At 34.7% G+C, this 23,933-nt stretch overlaps 2 protein-coding genes across 3 annotated transcripts; both read left to right on the plus strand.

Moving 5' to 3' along the window:
* The first annotated feature begins 347 nt into the window (after positions 1-347).
* On the plus strand, positions 348-5,150 carry LOC114419719 (CBS domain-containing protein CBSX1, chloroplastic-like). Of its 2 annotated transcripts, XM_028385487.1 has the most exons (9): positions 348-730; positions 834-921; positions 990-1,054; positions 1,174-1,222; positions 1,959-2,011; positions 3,792-3,907; positions 4,469-4,526; positions 4,611-4,675; positions 4,829-5,150. In XM_028385487.1, the coding sequence occupies exons 1-8, from the start codon at positions 554-556 to the stop codon at positions 4,671-4,673; spliced, it is 669 nt and encodes a 222-aa protein (XP_028241288.1). In that variant the 5' UTR covers positions 348-553; the 3' UTR covers positions 4,674-4,675; positions 4,829-5,150. The 2 variants fall into 2 exon arrangements, with proteins under 2 accessions (XP_028241288.1, XP_028241287.1); XM_028385486.1 differs by having other exon boundaries at positions 349-730; positions 4,611-5,150.
* A 1,048-nt stretch (positions 5,151-6,198) lies between these two features.
* On the plus strand, positions 6,199-8,071 carry LOC114419720 (abscisate beta-glucosyltransferase-like). The gene has a single exon (XM_028385488.1). It carries the CDS (start codon positions 6,317-6,319, stop codon positions 7,742-7,744), a length of 1,428 nt encoding a protein of 475 aa, XP_028241289.1. The 5' UTR covers positions 6,199-6,316; the 3' UTR covers positions 7,745-8,071.
* Positions 8,072-23,933: the final 15,862 nt, after the last annotated feature.

Below are 23,933 nucleotides of genomic sequence, written 5' to 3' on the forward strand. Positions count from 1 at the left end.
ATCTTTAAAATGAAATAAGTAATAAATAAAAATATATTTACTGATAATAATAAATTATTAATGCTATTTGAATTTAGAGTTTTTATTTTGTTAACTGGACGGTGTGCCATTCTTTTTCTTTAGTTTTTAGTGTAGAAGAAAATAAAAAAAATGTCAACACCCAACGACGCCGTTGTGGAAAAGGCGGACGCCGACTGTCATGTGCATGCGTCAACGTTGTGCTGATTCCACCGCCTTCAACGGAAAAGTAAAGGACGCTCACGTCTCCTCTTTTTCCCTTCAACCATTTTTCTATTCCATTTATATATTTATATTTATTCATTTATTCATTTATTCACTTTTCATTCATTTTTTTTCCAATTATTTTATCATTCCTCTGACTGAGTTAGAGCTGCACATCTCCGTTACATTACTTTCCCATTTCATTATTCGATCCCCAATTCCTCTCCCACGCAGAAGAATCATCACCCCAAAACCCAAATTAAAAAAAAAACCCAAATAATACAACTGAAGTTATTTTAATTTTCTTAGTAAAAAAAAAAAGAGAAGAAAAATGACTTCGATTCATTTGATAAACACTCTCGCTGCTCCGCTTCGTTCTTTTTCTCCTCCGTCGCTTTTTCCGCAATGCCATTCTCCTCTCCGTTCTTCCGCTGCCCCGAAACGGCGTCGTTTCGCTAACTCCTCTGGGTTCCGCCTTGCTTCAAGCCAAACCGTGAATTCGGTTCCGGTGAGTGTTCTTTTCTTCGGACCAAAGCGTCGTTGTTACGCTACCATGTTCCTTTCTAGCTTTTTTTTTTTTTTTTTATGCGGTTGCGTTTTTGCGTTTTCAGCGTGGGAATGGAACTTACACCGTTGCTGATTTCATGACAAAGAAGCAAGATTTGCATGTTGTCAAAACCACCACTACCGTTGATGAAGGTATCTCAATGTTCTATATAGTTTTAAATCATGTGATTTACTTTATTTATATATTTTTTCGATTACAGCTCTGGAGGCTCTTGTAAACTACAGAATCAGTGGTCTTCCGGTAATCGATGAGGTCTGGAATCTGGTAATTTTCGAATTCCCTTAATATTATGTAATTTTAATGATTTAATTTTTGAAAATATATATATTTTTTCTATTTTGAGCTGGATTCAGTTCCTCATTGGACTTTTTTTGGTGATGCAGGTTGGAGTTGTATCTGATTATGACTTGTTAGCTATTGATTCGATATCAGGTAAAAATTCGAAATACCATGTTGGTCCTAGTTTGCTTTTGCTTTTAAAGTAGTAAAATTTCTGTTAACTACCATTCTACCAAGTCAAATCAATGTCCATGTAGGTTTATGGGAATGATTATGGATTGTTTTTATTACTAAGTTTGTGCTGTAATTGACTTGTTGAGAGATTGAAGATACCATATCTTTTATGCCCATGAGGCCATGATTTTATCAGAGAGACAGTAGTTTCTGTTTGGTAGGTGAGGAATGAGGCCAATGGTACTCTCTCTACTTCAAATTATGTTACTTTAGAAAATGAAGAACACATTATTTTTTTTGCCCAACAGCTCCCTTACTTATTATCTTATCTAAATATTTAATATTTAATTAAAACACCAGTTAAATAAGAAGTGAGACCTATAAAAAGTTTGTCTACAATAATTTTTGGCCAATAGTAATGTGTTTTGCTAGCATTTCTCTTTAATTAATTAGCAACCATGCTACAATACTTTTGGTAAGGGTATTTTAGTCAAAGAAGACTATTTAATCATAGTAATTGTTGCAACTAATAATTTTCTTATGATGTGTGCATTACCTTATTTGACAAATAATTTCAAATGAAGAGAATATTTAACTTTTTTGCCATATCTAAATCCCAGCCATACTGAAATTCCATTGATGTGCTTAATCATGTGAAACGAGTTCTCTTCATGCTGCTGCTAAGATTTTACTAATTATTATGCTTGGCTTTTAGGAGGTCCTCAAAGTGATGCAAACTTGTTCCCCAATGTTGATAGTACTTGGAAAGTAAGTTTACCCATTTTATGTTCTGCTTCTTGGCTGTGATTTTTTATTAATGTTATCATGCCACGATATGAATTCTAAATTTCTAATTATATGGAATAGATTTATCATTTACTTGTAATTGCAAATAACTCCTCTGCAACTGATGCCAAATGGTGCTATAAGATGCTAATTCTATTATGATGAATGATGTTCACAAACTAAAGTTTGGACTTAGTTTTTAATGCAATACTCAGTTTTTAATTATTAATTCATCTGCTTCTACACACAATCATTTACAAACTTAAGCGGGCTCACTTTTCATTTGACAGCATTGACTTGTTGGCTAAATATAGTGAGGACACGTGGATGATTGAATACATAAATACTTGAGACGAAACCTCTGTTTTACAGGCCCTTTTATTAGCAGCTTATATATATATTTTGTTTAGAGTCGGGGTGTGTTTTGTTAGATTTTATATTTGACCAATATTCATTGGTATTTGGTAGAATAAACCCTCATCCCCTTTAAAACATTATTTGAATACTTTTTTAGTGCTTACTTGAAATTTCCTGGACCTTCAGTCAGTACATGTTGACTTAAACACCAACTGTTTCATGATTTACACCTAGATCATATTTCTAGAAAAAAATGTAAAGATTTCAAAGGGAGACCGATAATATTGATGTTCCATGGTTAATACAGAATGTCTAGTTTCAACTAATGCACTTCCTTGTTCCTCAGTCTCTTATAGGATAGTGGAAAAATTGCTTTGTGAAGTATAATCGGGATCTCTAAATTCATGTGTTCACATTTCGTATGCCAGAGTCAACCTTCAAGGAACTATGATTCGCTAATATGATGCTGTAGTGAAGAAAACTTCCGTTTAATCATGTTGCAAAAGTCTGCTAATTGAAGAGTTCTAATATTGTATTATAGAAAAGTTCTATATATCAACCAAGCCTTGAAATCATGCATTGATGCCTTTATATATTTGGTGCCCCCTGTTTCTTTGGAAGGTTTATGTTAGTAGTTGAGAAATAACTGTATGATTGACCCATTATTACAAAGGTAATATAAGCCTAGGAGGGGAGTAAGAGGAGAAAATAAGCAAAGGGATGAGTTTGCTGTATCAGGCCTATCTGAAGAGAACAATGGGCCAGAAAGAGTGAGCCCACATGTGTGAGAGGGAAAGGAAGACATAGCAACAGTGACAGAAAATGTTAGAGGAACAGTTAAAGGGGTGAAAATTGGAGAGTGGAGGTAAGATAGGGAATCATTTCCTCATAGTGGGGAGGTAGGGGTCAATGGGGAGGTCAGGTAGTGGTGGAAAGGCTTTGCCGTGGGGGGGTTTGCTTCTTTGTAGAGGAAGCAATTAGGTGTCCATATTCAAGTCAGCATCACTGTAATGAGTTTTCCTTCATTTTATAGTAAAACTATAAAATACAGTTTCTCTTCTTCATCCAGGTTACTGATTTTATTATCTGTCAAGCATTTAATTTTGTGGTACTTGGTCTCTGTCTTACCACCGGTACCTCTTTTGCTCCCTTTATAGTTTATTCTTAATTGGTTTGCATGATGGCCAGAGAATTTTTTTTAATGAAATCAATTTTTTCCTGTACGGTAAAGGATACGTGCAGGTTGAGCATTTGGGAAATACAAACATCTAATCATGACTTTTAATAATCCTTTTGGTCCTTTTCTTCACTCGCCCTCAGAGAAGGGTTGTATTGTTTAGAGAACTATTGTTATTCTATTGATTTGCTACACTTTTGTAGTTCTAATTATTGTCTTGTTTGGCAGACATTCAATGAGTTACAAAAGCTGCTTAGTAAGACTAATGGCCAAGTTGTCGGTGACTTGATGACTCCAACTCCACTTGTTGTTCATGAATCAACTAGTCTTGAGGAAGCTGCTAGGTACTGACTTTGCATACATATCCAATATTGTTGAGTTCTCTGATTATTTTATTGCTAACACAATTCTTACCAATGTACGAGGACAACAGAAGTCACTGTTGATTTATTGCTACATATATTACATGTTTCCATGGAATCTAAATTATACTACCCCCGGTCCTATATATAAGAAAGAAAAGATAACACTTTCTTGGTCCTATTCATAAGAAACATTGGATTACTTTATTGTTAAATTTTCTTTTTACCCCTAATGGTTACACTTATTTTTCCATAAAAGTGGTGCATTTATTGAGCTATCAACAAAACAAGGTAAATTCATTGTTTGAAAAATTATCTTTTCAAAATCAACCATAGGCAGTCTTGGAATAAAACTAAAATTTATGACTAATTAACTAATTTAACTACTTATATTGGTCTCGATGAATTAAGTAATTGTTTCCTATATATAGGACTAGAGGTAGTATTAAATAAGATTCCTAAATCTGACAACCATCACAATTTAGCATTCTAACTTGCAACCATTGACCACTTGATGCCTGACACCATTACTTTTTGTATTAGGCTGTTACTTGAAACAAAATATCGTCGACTACCTGTGGTAGATGATGATGGAAAGCTGGTAAGGAGATTCTATTGCAAGTTTAATTTTGTGCTTCTTCCAGTAGTGACGTTTGCTCATAGATTTTTCTCATATTTTTGATAGGTTGGACTTATTACACGGGGAAACATTGTTAAGGCAGCTCTACTATCAAAACGTGCTGGATAGTGGTGATTGTCTTTGTGAAAAGTTATTCAAATAGATTTGCTTGAAGGTTGTGCTGGCGACGGTCAGCGTAACCTCTATATTATTAGCTACGGATAATGTTAATGTATGTAGTTATATCTAATGGATGTTTAGACTATTGCAAATGTATATGGCAGGCCAAAGGAGGAGCTGGAGGCAACTTTTGATGGCCTTGTGAGATCTTAGTGGTGGATAAAAAACCATATAGAGTGATGTGATTTATCGATAACCTTTATTAAGTTGTCAAAATTGTTTCGGTGCATTGGATTGTTTCGAGCTTGGATATACTACATCCAGTTCTTGATGCAGTCTCTGTTAACTGACATTTATGAGGTCGGAATAGATAATTTTGTGCCCTTTATTATAACCTTTGTATTGTAAATTGCATAGGATTTTAATTTATATGTAATTTATGTCCTAGTCCTTCATTATTGGATTATTTACAAACTTCTCGAGTCTTGTCCGTATCTACCACTTTATTGTCGAATTGAATATCTATTATTGTTATAGGCAGGGTCAAGAGATCCCACGACGAATTGACACATTTTCTTAATTATTAAGCGTACACGTGGAAATAAAGGGAAAGGGGAAATATTTAATCGAAATCGATCTCTATTTATTTTATTTTTTCTATTCACTTTGAACTTGTAAGTATTGTCAACCATGAACTAGTATTGAATTATTGCTACAGACGTGGGCATTAAATATTACTTCAAATTCCAATTGTAAGGATATAATAATCCTTTCAAATAAGACAAATCTAGTGAAATGCTAAAGTTTAGTAAATAATAAAAACATGTTATTCAAGTGAGTACGTAGCTCTTTCATAGGACAAAATGTAACGCGTTTATGTAGCTGTTGGTCAAAACATTTCTGTGGCTCAAATCCCCAATGGCTGACCCATGGTCGTCCATAATGCTAGAGAATTTCTTCATATCGTGAAGGGTGAATGACCAATTTGGAAGTTTTACAAACTATTTACTGCAAATAACTTTCATGAAATGGTTTTAAACTACTTGCAGTTATATTCTAGCGTTACTGCTAGTAGTTTGCAACAGTTCATACCAGTCTTCAGTTCAATTTTAATAAAGAAGCTCTAGATCAGATAAAAAGACAAGTAGCTCGAGATGGGTCAAACAGCCATGCCGAAAGAGTGTATAGACTAAAACAAATTATAATTTGCATAAATCTTGGTGCTTTTGTGCTGATAGAAGAAGATCGTCCAAGTAAAGGTCTTCCTCCATATACAAGAAAAGAAGTATCAACTAAAACAAATAACAATAGTGGCACCATATGCTTTATGTTTAACTTCCACACATGATATGTGGATTTTGTTTGACGGATCTATCCGATCACAGGGATTGGAAACTTCAGTCGAACACCACTAGTCAAATACACTTAGAATTTTGCTTGTTATATGTCACCCATGACGTTTCAGCTGCAACCTTTTTCTCATTGTGGAATCTACGAGCCCACCATCTATCTTAGAGGAAAATCAATAAATAGAAGCCGCGTGCGATTGGTCCTTTAAGTCATATCTCCCTCATCACCTAGCTAAATTCTCTGGCTAATTCGCGATTTTCTTGTAGTAAACAGAGCAAGCGAGCTTCTCCAATTCAACATACATGGCCCCCGAAACCGATTCAATTGAAATGTTCTTCTTCCCCTTCGTAGGAGGAGGCCATCAGATTCCAATGATAGACGCAGCAAGAGTGTTTGCATCTCACGGAGCCAAATCAACCATTCTAGCCACACCCTCCAATGCTCTCCACTTCCATAACTCAATCTCGCATGACCAACAATCCGGTCTTCCCATCGCCATTCACACCTTCTCCGCCGATATATCCGACACAGACATGTCTGCTGCCGGTCCCTTCATCGACTCCTCGGCTCTCCTCGAACCGCTGAGGCTGTTTCTCCTGCAACGCCCCCCCGACTGCATTGTCATCGACATGTTCCATCGTTGGGCTCCCGACATCGTTGATCAGCTAGGAATCACAAGAATCCTCTTCAACGGTCACGGGTGCTTCCCTCGCTGCGTTACTGAAAACATCAGAAATCATGTCACGCTTGAGAATCTGAGTTCAGACTCAGAGCCTTTTGTTGTTCCTAATCTCCCTCACAGAATCGAAATGACAAGGTCTCGGCTTCCGGTTTTTCTGAGGAACCCGTCTCAGTTCCCTGATAGGATGAAGCAATGGGACGACAACGGTTTCGGCATTGTCACCAACAGCTTCTATGACTTAGAACCGGATTATGCTGATTACGTAAAAAAGAGAAAGAAGGCATGGCTTGTCGGACCAGTGTCCCTTTGTAACAGAACTGCCGAAGATAAAACCCAGAGAGGGAAGCCACCAACAATCGATGAACAAAAATGCTTGAATTGGTTGAATTCTAAGAAACCCAATTCAGTTCTTTATGTCAGCTTTGGAAGTGTAGCTCGGTTGCCCCCTGGACAGTTAAAGGAAATTGCTTTTGGTCTTGAAGCTTCTGACCAAACCTTCATTTGGGTGGTGGGGTGCATTCGCAACAACCCATCAGAAAACAAAGAAAATGGGAGTGGAAACTTTCTTCCGGAAGGGTTTGAGCAGAGGATGAAGGAAAAGAATAAAGGGTTGGTTCTTAGAGGGTGGGCTCCTCAGCTGTTGATTTTGGAGCATGCTGCAATCAAAGGGTTTATGACACATTGTGGATGGAACTCCACTTTGGAAAGTGTGTGTGCGGGAGTGCCAATGATTACGTGGCCTCTCTCGGCCGAGCAATTTTCGAACGAGAAGTTGATAACTGAGGTTTTGAAGATTGGTGTTCAAGTGGGGAGCAGGGAGTGGTTGTCCTGGAACTCAGAATGGAAAGAGTTGGTGGGAAGAGAGAAGGTTGAATCAGCAGTGAAGAAGTTGATGGTGGAGAGTGAAGAGGCAGAGGAAATGAGAACAAGAGTCAAAGAAATTGCAGAGAAAGCTAGAAGAGCTGTGGAAGAAGGTGGAACATCTTACGCCGATGCTGAGGCATTGATTCAGGAGATTAAAGGTCGCAGATTGGCAAGACAAGATTAGAATTTCAAATAAGAGAAGAAAGGGTTCAATTCATCGGGACAACTTTATGATGAAGAGTTTATATTCATGCCATGAACGCATAACAAACACAAGAAAAACAGCTCGTTACTTTCCTGCATCACTAGAAAACTGATACTAGATGCCTAGATCTATGCATACAACTAGAGCACATTAATGCTGAGTTTTTATTTCAATGGAAATAGGAGGGAGAGTGGAAACGAGAGTGATGGAAATAAAGGTGGTTTTGTTTGATATCATAAAAATGTAGTAAAAACCTGACTATTTGTTTATTTTTTTTTTATATATAACTGTCACACTTTGCAACCATTATTTGTGGGAATGCCACACATTCAACATTAAAAAATTGAGTTTAAAAATGGTTATTTAAAAAATACATGGGATTTTTTAATTTGTTTTTGAATTATTCAATGACAAAGCGCATTAAAACTCTAGTTGACGAAAAAAGAAATATGTGATTTTTTGTTGATAAATTTCTTAATTATTGAAGAATAAATTACATTAGAAAAAGTGAAATACGAATCCGAGAAAAAAAATATCATTATCATAGATGGTGGCCAGTTCCAGAAGCTGGAGGTCTTATGTTTTGCGAAGGATTACGACGAGATTGTCTCATATGTCGTATATGGTTGTCTTCATCATTAACAATTTGTTGATCTTGTGACACTAGAGTAATTGTAATCGTCGACGTAATGAGCAGAAGAAGTATCAGCCTCTTGTTGGTGATTTGATTGTTTCTGGTGAAAAGATGGAACGGCGCTATGGTACATACTTCTCAAATACGCTGCAACTGACTCTGGCGTACCAACGTCTACACCAAATAGATTGTTAATAAATTCTCCTTCTGTTGATGAATGACTGCGTGGTCCCCAGTCATGAATTTGCATATTGTCGATAACTGGGGAGCTCGGTACTTGAGTTGTATTCTGCCGTGCACCTTGTCGTTGTGGTTTTTGTGTAACGTTTGCCCAACATCTTTATTTTCTGCAACCCGTGGGTCTTGTAACTGTTGTGGCACTCAAAGATAAACAATGGCAAAATTTTGTCTGTACCATGGCAAAATATTCATCTGTAAGGGATGTATCACCCTGAACAAATTGGCTTAATAAGACTTTTTGACTATGTGCTCTCCATTTCGTGATTGATTGACTGTTTTTGAATTTCTTTGTGTTGGAGGACTAGGATGAGCTGAAATCCTACATCAGATAAAAATAAGAAAATTGAGTTTCATATAACTGAAAAAAAGATCGATAAATGATTTTGATTTAAGATGTGATGTTAAAGTTCACTTCTATGATTACTTATGATCCATTGGTTGTGTAAAAAGTTAAGGAAATACAACCTCTCCCATTCTTGAATCTTGAAAGGCATGTTGTGGCATAACCTCTATAAGTTATCCGGAGGAACTGTAAAATTAAGAGTGGTTATTAATTTCAAAATACATGAGAAGTAAGAAAGTAAACAAAGTAAATTTAATTATGACATTTTTTTACCTCTTGTATTAGGCTGAAACCATTACTTCTTGTATTAGGCTGTTGCTTGAAACAAAATATCGTTAACTACCTGTGGTAGATGATAATGGAAAGCTGGTAAGGAGAATATTTATTCCATCTTGTAACTTCAATTGTTATGCTTCTTCCAGTAGTGACTTTTGGTTATTGATTTTTCTCACATTCTGGTTAGGTTGGACTTATTACAAGGGGAAATATTGTTATATGTTAAGGAAGCTCTGCTATGAGAACATGCCAGGGAGTGGCGATAGTGTTTGAGAAACATTATTGAAATAGCTTTGGTTGCTGGTTGTGGCGGTGACAGTTAGTGTAACCTCTATATTATTAGCTACGGATAATGTATCTAGTTATATCTAGTGGATGTTTAGATTTTTACAAATGTATGACATGCCAAAGGAGGAGCTGAAGGTAACTTTTGATGGCCTTGTGAGGTCTTAGTGGTGGATAAAAGCCATAACTGACATTTTATGAGGTCGGAATAGATCATTTTGAGCCCTGTACTATAACCTTGATACTGTAAATTGCATAGGCTTTTAATTTATATGTAATTATGCCCTAGTCCTTTTTCATATTGGACTATTCACGATCTTCTTGAGTCTTGTCAGATAGGACAAACCAAACTTAGCCAAACAATCAGCCACTTGATTTCCTTCTCTTAAGGCATGATGCCATGAAATGCTACCTCCAAGCTCCAGGAACTTCAGTATCTCTTGAGTTAAACTAAAGCATGGATGGTAAGTAGGACATCCAGTAGTGAGCAATGTAATGGCTATTTGTGAGTCTGTTTCTACTTGAAACTATTGGAAACCACGACTTCAAGCAAACTATTGGAAGCCATGACAAAACAAAATCCAATATCAGCAGAGAATGAGAGAATAACATGACCCAAGGAATTCCTGAAAATTCCTCCAATTGCAGTTTTCTTTAAGTCACCATTGACTGCGCCATCACAATTTAGTTTGTAGCTCTCAATCGGAGGGTGAGTTCATGAAATAAATTTATTTTGAATCTTCTTGCGAGACTTCAAATTTAAGGCATTCTGAAACTGAATGCTAGATGCCACTGCATCTACTTGGCACCATATTTTTTAAACTATACCATGTGGCTGGAATTGGAAATTCTCAAAGAGAGTTTTATTTCTACACAGCCTCTTTTTCTTGTGTTTTTTGTGCGTACTTGGCATGAACATAAACTCTGTATAAAGGGACACTAACGTTGTCCCAATGAAGTATGAACTGAACGCTCTCTTCTCGTTTTTTTTTTGTTTCATTACAGCTTTCTTCTCTTATAATTCTAATCTTGTGTTGCCAATCTGCGAGCTTTAAGCTCCTGAATCAACGCCTCAGCATCGGCTTAAGATGTTCCACCTTTTTCCACAGCTCTTCTAGCTTTCTCTGCAATGTCTTTGACTCTTGTTCTCATCTCCTCTGCTTCTTCACTCTCCACCATCAACTTCTTCACATGAGATTAGACCATGTAGGCCTTATGTAGTGTAAATTGGTCGCACCCCTTGTGTGCTTATATGGGCATTAGAGAATTTTTGTTTTACATTTTATCTAGTTTTTTTTTTCCTACAATGCACGAGATATAGAGTTTGAGAATCTTTATTTATATTTTATTTTTTATTTAACAGTAAAGACAAACATAAACATCTATCAAATAATATAACGATTTTTACTTGATTTTTTTTTGTTTTTATACGATTCTACAATTTTATTTTAAATGTATTTGCTTTTACTCAATGAAACTGAAGAATTGAAAAATATTTATTAAGAAAATATTTGAAATATGCAAAATTACAATAAAATTAATACAACAAGTGTAATATTAAATTATGATAAACATACATAATAAAATCGAACAGTTTATTTAACATGTGTCATTTATTCAATGCAATTATCCAAGTGCAAAAATAGGCAAAATAATTATCATGAATTTTATTTGAATTTTTTTTATCCAATTAACGCCACAAATTTATCTTTAATTTGATTATCTTTATTTAATGAAAATGAACTATTGAGCAACACTCACTAAAATATGCAAAATCACATTAGGATCGGTATGTCAAGCGTAATATTTAATAAGTGCTATACATTAAATGTGATTTATTAAAGCGTGAAAATAAATACAGACAATTGTCAAATAATATGCCAAATTTTACTTGATTTTTATTTTCTCCATCCAATTAATGCCACAATTTTATCTTGGATGTTATTATTTTTATTGTCCCAATACAATTTGCTTAAGTGTAAAAATAGGTATAGAAAATTGTCAAAAAATCTGACAAAAATAATAAAAAAATCTATCTAATATAACAGCATGGGATAAACAAAGTGATTGAATATGTTTATTTGATTTTTTTTGGTATTGTATATGTGATTTTTCCAATCATAAAAATAGACATAGACTTCTTACTAACAATATGATAAATAATATTAATAAAATATTAAATTAAATATTATTTTTATTACTAATTAACAATTATACAGCGGTTTCTATATAAAAGAAATAAATAATTAGTTCATCAAAACCAACAAAAATAGTTAAATTAGTTTGAATAATTTTTTCAATAATGAATAAGGGATATACAAAAAATTTAAGCATAATTCATATAAATTTGTATACATTAAATTTAAATATAAATATTTAAGAGTCTCTTAATATAAAAAAGTTATGATTATAAAAATTAATTAATCATCCCAATGAATTTATCTTAGTATTTTTACCCGTGTAACAAATGAATATAAATAAATACAACATAAATAGAATATATAATAGATTAAAAATATAATTATAATATTTTCAAACTATAATAGAATACAATAACTTTCAAAATAAAATGTTTTAATATAAATAATATAAACATCATTCATAAAAATTTATATACATTAAATTTAAATATAAATATATAAAATTAATTTTGACACAAAATAATTATTGTAAATAAAATCAATCAAATATATTTGTCTTGGATATTGTGTGACAAATGAATATAAATATGGATTAATACCATATAAATAGAATACATAATAATTTAAAAATATAATTTTTATATTTTGAATTAAAAAATATAGGATATTTATATATAAAATGAAATTTAAAATCCATTCATAAAAAATATATAAATTTAATTTAAACATAAATATTTAAGAATCTCTTAACATAAAAAATTTAATGATTAAAAAAAATATATCAATGGATTTATCTTAGTATGGTTGCTTGTGTGATACAAGAATATAAACATGGATTAATACAACATAAATAAAAGATAATAATTTAAAAAATATAATTTTATATATACTTTTAAATTAAACAACAGAAGAAGAATGTTTTGATAAAAAAATAAACATCATGTAAAAGTTGTGTACATTAAATTTAAATATAAATATCCAAAATCTCTTAAAATGAAAAAATAATGATAATATAAAAAAGAAATCACCCAAATGAATTTGTCATAATATGTAGATAAGTTTTGTATTGAAATTGAACTCCGTTCATGTGATAAATTGTAAAGACAAATACCATCTGAACGGAAGATTCCCATAATTTGTCCTAGTATGGATGCAAGTGAAATAGATGGATATAAATATGGATTAACATAACATAAACAGAATATATAATAGTTTAAAAATTAAAATTTTTATACTTTCAAATTAAAAAAATAAAATTGAAGCATGTTTTGATAAAAATAAATTTAAACATTATTTATATAAAAGTTGTATAAATTAAATTTAAATTTAAATATCTAAAAGTTTCTTAGTATCCAAAAACTAGTGATTATAAGAAGATAATTATTCCAATGGATTTACTCTAGTATGGTTACTTGATGACAAATGGATATAAAGATGGATTGACGCAACATAAATAGATTATATAATTGTGTAAAAAATATGATATTTTTATACTTTCAGATTAAAAAAAATGAAGGATCTTTTGTTCTAAAAAGAAATATAAACATTATTTATATAAATATCTAAGGGTCTCTTAACATAAAAAATAATGATTATAAAAAAAATTCATCTAAATAGATTTTTCCTAGTATAACTCCTGATGTCACAGATGGATATAAATATGATTAGTGTAACATAAATAGAATATATAATAGTTAAAAAAATATATTTTTCATACTTTTAAATAAAATAAAATGAAGAATGTTTTGATAATAAGAACGCGAAGATCATCAAACCTTCCCTATGATTCTTCAAATTCATTTAAGATTGTTGGAGAAAAGGAGAAAAACTAGGGAATCACATTTAAGATGAATATTATTGAAAAAAAACTAAATTACACATTAGACCATTTATATAGTCTAAGTACAGATTCCTTGACACGTCAACTAATAGACTTAACAAACTCACACCTATATTATATCTAATATATTATGAATTACAACTATAGCACCCCCTTAATTCAGAATCTCTATAAATGTCACTCCAAGCTTGTCTCTCAATACTATGAATCTGTTCACCTTCAAGCCTTTTGTGAGAATATCCGCAAGTTGCATTTCAGTACTGCAGTACTTCAAGTCAAGTTGTTTTTTGCTCACCTTTTCACGAAGAAAGTGAAATCTTGTCTCTATGTGTTTTGATCTTCCGTGTACTATTGGATTCATGGCCAAGCTGATAGTGGATTTGTTGTCCACATACAATTCGACTGGCCTCTAAATTTCTATCTTCTATTCTTCAAGTAAAGAGTCTAGCCATAGTGCTTGGCATGCTGCATAGCATGCTGCAATGTACTCAACCTCGCAGGAAGATAATGCTACTACATGTTGTTTCTTTGAACACCAGCTTATTGGTGCACCTAGGAACTTGAAGAGATATCCCGTAGTGCTTTTGTTTTCCACCTTGTCTCCACACCAGTCCGAGTCTGAGAAACCCATCAACATAGTTATAGAGTCTGAAATTCCAACCAGGTCTGTGAGAACAGTTTGATCAGAATCCTTAGTAAATAGAACACCATAGTTGAGTGTTCCTCTGAGATATCTCAGAATTCTCTTAGCAACAGCCCAATGAGAGGCTTTAGGATTGTCCATAAACCTATTAATTAGACCAACTGCAAAAGAAATGTTTGGTCTTGTGTTGCAGAGGTATCTCAATGACCCTACGACCTACTTGAATAGGGTATTATCCATTGACTTTTCTGACTCATCTTTCACTAATCTCAAGCCTGGGTCAACTGGAGTGGATGCTGGGTTGTAGCTCATCATCTTATATCTCTTTAGCAGGTCTGTTGCATACTTCTGTTGGTGCATAATCAGAATTCCTTTGGCTTCCTTGAACTTAATTCCAAGGAAATAAGACAATACCCCCTGGTCTGTCATCTCAAATTCAAACTTCAAACTCCTCTTGAATCTCTCTATATGAGTCTGATTACTCCATGTGATCAATAGATCATCAACATACAAGCACAAAATTATCAGATCATAACTCTTCTTTACATCACTCTTCTTTACATAAACTCCATATTCCTTCTCACACTTATGGAAACCTTGTTTGACAAGAAAGGAATCTATTCTCTTGTTCTAGGCCCTTGGAGCTTGCTTTAGGCCATATAAAGTCTTGTATAACCTGAATACCTTGTCTTCTTCACCCTTGATCTTAAACCTAGGAGGTTGTTTCACAAAGACCTCCTCTTCCAAAGTACCATTGAGGAATGCCGACTTTACATCAAGCTGATATAGGGGCCAATCTCTACTGTGGGCTAGGGCTATCACTAACCTTATGGTTTCTAGCCTAGCTACTGGAGCAAACACTTCTGAATAATCCAAACCAGCTCTTTGAAGGAATCCTCTTGCAACTAGCCTTGCTTTATGCTTGGCAACAGTTCCATCAGGCTTTAATTTCACCTTAAACACCCATTTCACATCTATTGGAGACTTGTTTGGAGGTAAGTTAACAAATTTCCAGATCTAATTTCTTTCAATTGCTCTCAATTCCTCTTCCATTGCAGCTTTCCAATTATCTTGTTGTAGTGCATCTTTGTGATCAATTGGTTCAGTGTTTGCCAAAAAGGAAAAATGCACAAACTCACTTGCTTTCCTCTTTGCTTCTACCTTCTTTTCTTCATCTGCCATTGCAGCATGCCCAAGGATGTTAGGCATATCAACATGATAATCTTTATACTTCAAAGGCAGGTGCTTGTCTCTCTATGGTCTTTGATGCAGAGCAACAAGTTCCTCATGATCAACTCCTATTTCTGCTGTTTCACTGAGTCCAGTCTCATTGTTCTCATCTCCAAACAGGGTGTTGATAGTGCACTCCTCTTCTAGTCCCAAGAGCCATCTTCGTCAATCACAACATCTTTATTGATGAAGATCTTATGAGTTAAAGGATCATACAACCTATAGGCACCTATTGGATGATATCCAACCAGTATCATAGGTACACTTTTGTCCTGAAGCTTTTTCCTCCTTTCATCAGGCACATGCTTGAAACACAGTGACCTAAACACTCTTAAATGCTTCACTGTAGGCTTCCTTCATGTCCATACTTCTTCAGGCACTCTATCTTTTAGCTTCTTTGTGGGACACTTATTCAAAATATATGTTGTAGTGGACACTGCTTCTCCCCATAAAGTTGATGGCAAATGCTTCTCTTTCAACATACACCTTGCCATGTTCATCACTGTCCTATTCATCCTCTCAGCCAAACCATTATGCTGAGAAGTATAAGGAACAATGATCTTGTGTATTATACCATGATTAGTACAGAAAAATTCAAAATCATTAGATGTGTACTCTCCTCCAGCATCAATTCTAATGATTTTGATTGACTTTCCACTTAGATTTTCACTCAACACTTTGAACTCTTTGAAAATAGGGGGCACTTCACTTTTGGCTTTAATTAGGTATAACCACATCATTCTACTAAACTCATCAATAAAGGTTACAAAATATTTGTTACCTCCCATTGAAGACACTTCTAGTGGGCCACATACATCAGAGTGAACAACTCCTAGCACTTCAGTTGGTCTTGTAGGTGATTCTGATTTGAAAAAGTTCCTCGGTTGCTTGCTTGTTAAGCATCTCTCACAAATCTTATTAGGAACTCTGATCCTGGGCAAGCCCTCAACTAACTTTTGTGACTGAAGTTGATTCAGTCCCTTGAAATTCAAATGCCCAAGTCTTGAATGCCAAAGCCAGCTCTTATCTTCATTGGCGGTTGATGCCAGACACTGCACATCAGCATTATTCATGTTCACCTGAAAAGTTCTATTTTTGGACAATGGGACTTTAAACACTTTCACATCACTTGGATCTAGCAAATCTAGAAACTTGTTCTTCAAGGATGCTGAAAATCCTTTCTCAAGAAGTTGGCCAAAGCTCATCAGATTACACCTGATATCTGGCACATACATCACCTCTTCTATTATTGCAAGGCTTCCATTACTCTTTCTGAAAGCAACATTCCCAATTCCCACACTTCTGATAATACTGTGATCTGCAAACTTTACAGTGCATTTCTTACTGTCATCAAAACTCACTAGCCAACTCAAATTACAAGTCATGTGATTTGAGAAACCAGTGTCCAAATACCATGTTTCTGAATCTCCACTATCGGTAAAGTTGTAGGTGGTTGTCATTAATACAACTGCTTCTCCATCTGAATAACTTTCACTATCATCCTGTTGCTTTGCTTGTGCCATATGAGCCTCATTTTTATAGGATTTCTTCTTTTTCTCTCTTACATTTGCACTTCCACATTCATTTACAAAGTGTCCCCAACCTTGACAATTTTAGCTTCTGATCTTACTCTTGTCAAACTTTCTTTTTCCACCTTTATTACTTGATCCTGGTTCCCTTTTCTCATATATGATTCTGATTGATCCTGATCAGAATCAGTATGATCATGTTTGCCTTGAAACAATTACCGTACAACAACTTGGACCTCAATGATCCAGTGTCTTCATACAACATCCTTGAAACACAAGACGCCTTTGACATTTATACTTCATACACACAACTATTATCTGAAAATGATTCTTTTTTTGATACCCAACAAACCTCCTTTGACCAACAAAACCATCCTTCATCCCCGTTTATGTCACCCTCACAACAACCACAAACACAAACATCAAACCGAAATGAACATTCCATCGCTAACAAAGATCCCATTATACGAGGAAAACATGGATGATTTTAGTGAGGATGAGGATCAATAGTTCTTTGATCACATCAATCACCAACGCGATGACGACGAGGGTGTTGGTGGACCACCTAGGTGTTCGGTAGACTTGAACCTTGACCACCTACCACACTACATTGATCGACATCATTTCGTTTAGCAACAACATACTGTACAACCACTAACTAGTGCACTTGAGGTTGGCATGACCTTCGATGAAAAAACACAATGTATTCGAGCAGTTAAAGGATGCAACATCAAAAATTATTTTGATTGCAGAACAATATATTATGACCACAGAAGGCTAAACTTTGTGTGTAAATCACATGAAAATGGTTGTGCATGAAGCATAAGAAATGTATTATCAAGAGTATCAGAGGTCATCACACTTGTCTCGCGCCAATGCTTAGACAAGATCATCGACAACTCGACAAACACGTCATAACATAAATCATACAACCAATTGTCAAAACAAACCTAATTGTCTCCATCAAGACGTTGATTGCAGAGATCAAAACGTTGATGAGTTATACCCCATCCTACAAAAAGACATGATTAGCAAAGCAAAGAGTGTTGGAGATGATTCATGTTAACAGGGAAGAATCATGTGTCAAGCTACCAAAACTTTTAGGAGCTTTGCAATCTTGTGTTCCTGGGACTGTGGTAGCTTCTCAAACAAAATCTGTGTTTGAGGGAGGAGAAATCGTATCGGGCAAAAACATGCTTAAAAAAACGTGTCTTTTGGTCATTTGATCCATGCATTAATGGGTTTGCATATTGCAAAACCATAGTACAAGTAGATGATACATGTTTTTAGGGAAAGTATACTGACACATTGTTGATGCACAAGATGAAGCTAACCATATCTTCTCGATTGCCTATGCCATTGTAGAATGGGAGACAACTTCAGTGTGGGGTTTTTCCTAAAGAATTTGATAAGACATGTTATTTGAATATGTGTTTATTTTGAACTTGCAGTAACACCAACCAACAAAGGTAGCCAAAAGTGGCATAAAATTGAATTCTGCCATTCCTAATCTCAGGTGAAAAGAAAACTCCTAAACAAGTATGAAACCCTCTCCATAATGTTGTGTAATTACTCCACTAAAATTATGCACCCTTTCCATAGGATAACATATTAAAGCAATAGAAAAATCCTTATATACCTAACGGTGCCCCTGGCTGACTAGCTGCATCAAGATTCCAGCCCTTAGAACCAAAATAGGTACCAACCTGTAAAATAGAATTATTTTAGAATAAACCATCTATTTGATTTTGATTTCTCAAGTATCATATTTTTTTCTAAACTCTTTGCACCAAGGGCTATCTCACAAAGCTCATACTTTTCAATAATGCCTTCTTGGGTCCAATTCCAGCAAGCCTATCAACATGTCCTTCACTCGTTCGTGTTCTAATTCAGAACAATTTTCTTAATGGGACAATTCCAAACACCCCTTGATTATAAGTTCCTACAACAACCCAAGTAACTTATGGGTTCAGGGCACATCCCATTTCTTTTACCTGTGCCACATTGCACAACCCATTTCTTTTACCTGTGCCACATTGCACAACCCAAGTAATTTTTTATATTGTACGTTATTTGATGGCTAATGCATAATACAAATAATTTTGTATTGTATCTTGTTTGATGCGTTTATGTACTGGACAAAATAATGTAAATTTTAGGAGCAAAACGTTCATGAGTTATACCCCATCCTACAAAAAGACATGATTAGCAAATCATAGAGTGTTGAAGATGATTCATGTTAACAGGGAAGAATCATATGTCAAGCTACCAAAACTTTTAGGAGCTTTGCAATCTTGTGTTCCTGAGACTGTGGTAGCTTCTCAAACAAAATCTGTGTTTGAGGGAGGAGAAATCGTATTGGGCAAAAACATGCTTAAAAAAATGTGTCTTTTGGTCATTTGATCCATGCATTAATGGGTTTGCATATTGCAAAACCATAGTACAAGTAGATGATACATGTCTTTAGGGGAAGTATACTGACACATTGTTGATGCACAAGATGAAGCTAACCATATCTTCTCGATTGCCTATGCCATTGTAGAATGGGAGATAACTTCAGTGTGGGGTTTTTCCTAAAGAATTTGAGAAGACATGTTATTTGAATGTGTTTATTTTGAACTTGCAGTAACACCAACCAACAAAGGTAGCCAAAAGTGGCATAAAATTGAATTCTGCCATTCCTAATCTCAGGTGAAAAGAAAACTCCTAAACAAGTATGAAACCCTCTCCATAATGTTGTGTAATTACTCCACTAAAATTATGCACCCTTTCCATAGGATAACATATTAAAGCAATAGAAAAATCCTTATATACCTAACGGTGCCCCTGGCTGACTGGCTGCATCAAGATTCCAGCCCTTAGAACCAAAATAGGTACCAACCTGTAAAATAGAATTATTTTAGAATAAACCATCTATTTGATTTTGATTTCTCAAGTATCATATTTTTTTCTAAACTCTTTGCACCAAGGGCTATCTCACAAAGCTCATACTTTTCAATAATGCCTTCTTGGGTCCAATTCCAGCAAGCCTATCAACATGTCCTTCACTCGTTCGTGTTCTAATTCAGAACAATTTTCTTAATGGGACAATTCCAAACACCCCTTGATTATAAGTTCCTACAACAACCCAAGTAACTTATGGGTTCAGGGCACATCCCATTTCTTTTACCTGTGCCACATTGCACAACCCATTTCTTTTACCTGTGCCACATTGCACAACCCAAGTAATTTTTTATATTGTACGTTATTTGATGGCTAATGCATAATACAAATAATTTTGTATTGTATCTTGTTTGATGCGTTTATGTACTGGACAAAATAATGTAAATTTTAGGAGCAAAACGTTCATGAGTTATACCCCATCCTACAAAAAGACATGATTAGCAAATCATAGAGTGTTGAAGATGATTCATGTTAACAGGGAAGAATCATATGTCAAGCTACCAAAACTTTTAGGAGCTTTGCAATCTTGTGTTCCTGAGACTGTGGTAGCTTCTCAAACAAAATCTGTGTTTGAGGGAGGAGAAATCGTATCGGGCAAAAACATGCTTAAAAAAATGTGTCTTTTGGTCATTTGATCCATGCATTAATGGGTTTGCATATTGCAAAACCATAGTACAAGTAGATGATACATGTCTTTAGGGGAAGTATACTGACACATTGTTGATGCACAAGATGAAGCTAACCATATCTTCTCGATTGCCTATGCCATTGTAGAATGGGAGACAACTTCAGTGTGGGGTTTTTCCTAAAGAATTTGAGAAGACATGTTATTTGAATGTGTTTATTTTGAACTTGCAGTAACACCAACCAACAAAGGTAGCCAAAAGTGACATAAAATTGAATTCTGCCATTCCTAATCTCTGGTGAAAAGAAAACTCCTAAACAAGTATGAAACCCTCTCCATAATGTTGTGCAATTACTCCACTAAAATTATGCACCCTTTCCATAGGATAACATATTAAAGCAATAGAAAAATCCTTATATACCTAACGGTGCCCCTGGCTGACTGGCTGCATCAAGATTCCAGCCCTTAGAACCAAAATAGGTACCAACCTGTAAAATAGAATTATTTTAGAATAAACCATCTATTTGATTTTGATTTCTCAAGTATCATATTTTTTTCTAAACTCTTTGCACCAAGGGCTATCTCACAAAGCTCATACTTTTCAATAATGCCTTCTTGGGTCCAATTCCAGCAAGCCTATCAACATGTCCTTCACTCGTTTGTGTTCTAATTCAGAACAATTTTCTTAATGGGACAATTCCAAACACCCCTTAATTATAAGTTCCTACAACAACCCAAGTAACTTATGGGTTCAGGGCACATCCCATTTCTTTTACCTGTGCCACATTGCACAACCCATTTCTTTTACCTGTGCCACATTGCACAACCCAAGTAATTTTTTATATTGTACGTTATTTGATGGCTAATGCATAATACAAATAATTTTGTATTGTATCTTGTTTGATGCGTTTATGTACTGGACAAAATAATGTAAATTTTAGGAGCAAAACGTTCATGAGTTATACCCCATCCTACAAAAAGACATGATTAGAAAATCATAGAGTGTTGAAGATGATTCATGTTAACAGGGAAGAATCATATGTCAAGCTACCAAAACTTTTAGGAGCTTTGCAATCTTGTGTTCCTGAGACTGTGGTAGCTTCTCAAACAAAATCTGTGTTTGAGGGAGGAGAAATCGTATTGGGCAAAAACATGCTTAAAAAAATGTGTCTTTTGGTCATTTGATCCATGCATTAATGGGTTTGCATATTGCAAAACCATAGTACAAGTAGATGATACATGTCTTTAGGGGAAGTATACTGACACATTGTTGATGCACAAGATGAAGCTAACCATATCTTCTCGATTGCCTATGCCATTGTAGAATGGGAGACAACTTCAGTGTGGGGTTTTTCCTAAAGAATTTGAGAAGACATGTTATTTGAATGTGTTTATTTTGAACTTGCAGTAACACCAACCAACAAAGGTAGCCAAAAGTGGCATAAAATTGAATTCTGCCATTCCTAATCTCAGGTGAAAAGAAAACTCCTAAACAAGTATGAAACCCTCTCCATAATGTTGTGTAATTACTCCACTAAAATTATGCACCCTTTCCATAGGATAACATATTAAAGCAATAGAAAAATCCTTATATACCTAACGGTGCCCCTGGCTGACTGGCTGCATCAAGATTCCAGCCCTTAGAACCAAAATAGGTACCAACCTGTAAAATAGAATTATTTTAGAATAAACCATCTATTTGATTTTGATTTCTCAAGTATCATATTTTTTTCTAAACTCTTTGCACCAAGGGCTATCTCACAAAGCTCATACTTTTCAATAATGCCTTCTTGGGTCCAATTCCAGCAAGCCTATCAACATGTCCTTCACTCGTTCGTGTTCTAATTCAGAACAATTTTCTTAATGGGACAATTCCAAACACCCCTTGATTATAAGTTCCTACAACAACCCAAGTAACTTATGGGTTCAGGGCACATCCCATTTCTTTTACCTGTGCCACATTGCACAACCCATTTCTTTTACCTGTGCCACATTGCACAACCCAAGTAATTTTTTATATTGTACGTTATTTGATGGCTAATGCATAATACAAATAATTTTGTATTGTATCTTGTTTGATGCGTTTATGTACTGGACAAAATAATGTAAATTTTAAGAGCAAAACGTTCATGAGTTATACCCCATCCTACAAAAAGACATGATTAGCAAATCAAAGAGTGTTGAAGATGATTCATGTTAACAGGGAAGAATCATATGTCAAGCTACCAAAACTTTTAGGAGCTTTGCAATCTTTTGTTCCTGAGACTGTGGTAGCTTCTCAAACAAAATCTGTGTTTGAGGGAGGAGAAATCGTATCAGGCAAAAACATGCTTAAAAAAACGTGTCTTTTGGTCATTTGATCCATGCATTAATGGGTTTGCATATTGCAAAACCATAGTACAAGTAGATGATACATGTCTTTAGGGGAAGTATACTGACACATTGTTGATGCACAAGATGAAGCTAACCATATCTTCTCGATTGCCTATGCCATTGTAGAATGGGAGACAACTTCAGTGTGGGGTTTTTCCTAAAGAATTTGAGAAGACATGTTATTTGAATATGTGTTTATTTTGAACTTGCAGTAACACCAACCAACAAAGGTAGCCAAAAGTGACATAAAATTGAATTCTGCCATTCCTAATCTCAGGTGAAAAGAAAACTCCTAAACAAGTATGAAACCCTCTCCATAATGTTGTGTAATTACTCCACTAAAATTATGCACCCTTTCCATAGGAAAACATATTAAAGCAATAGAAAAATCCTTATATACCTAACGGTGCCCCTAGCTGCATCTAGATTCCAGCCCTTAGAACCAAAATAGGTACCAACCTGTAAAATAGAATTATTTTAGAATAAACCATCTATTTGATTTTGATTTGTCAAGTATCATATTTTTTTCTAAATTCTTTGCACCAAGGGCTATCTCACAAAGCTCATACTTTTCAATAATGCCTTCTTGGGTCCAATTCCAGCAAGTCTATCAACATGTCCTTCACTCGTTCGTGTTCTAATTCAGAACAATTTTCTTAATGGGACAATTCCAAACACCCCTTGATTATAAGTTCCTACAACAACCCAAGTAACTTATGGGTTCAAGGCACATCCCATTTCTTTTACCTGTGCCACATTGCACAACCCATTTCTTTTACCTGTGCCACATTGCACAACCCAAGTAATTTTTTATATTGTACGTTATTTGATGGCTAATGCATAATACAAATAATTTTGTATTGTATCTTGTTTGATGCGTTTATGTACTGGACAAAATAATGTAAATTTTAAGAGCAAAACGTTCATGAGTTATACCCCATCCTACAAAAAGACATGATTAGCAAATCAAAGAGTGTTGAAGATGATTCATGTTAACAGGGAAGAATCATATGTCAAGCTACCAAAACTTTTAGGAGCTTTGCAATCTTTTGTTCCTGAGACTGTG

This window comes from Glycine soja, chromosome 7 (assembly GCF_004193775.1).
Source record: "Glycine soja cultivar W05 chromosome 7, ASM419377v2, whole genome shotgun sequence".
NCBI classification, from domain to species: domain Eukaryota; kingdom Viridiplantae; phylum Streptophyta; class Magnoliopsida; order Fabales; family Fabaceae; genus Glycine; species Glycine soja.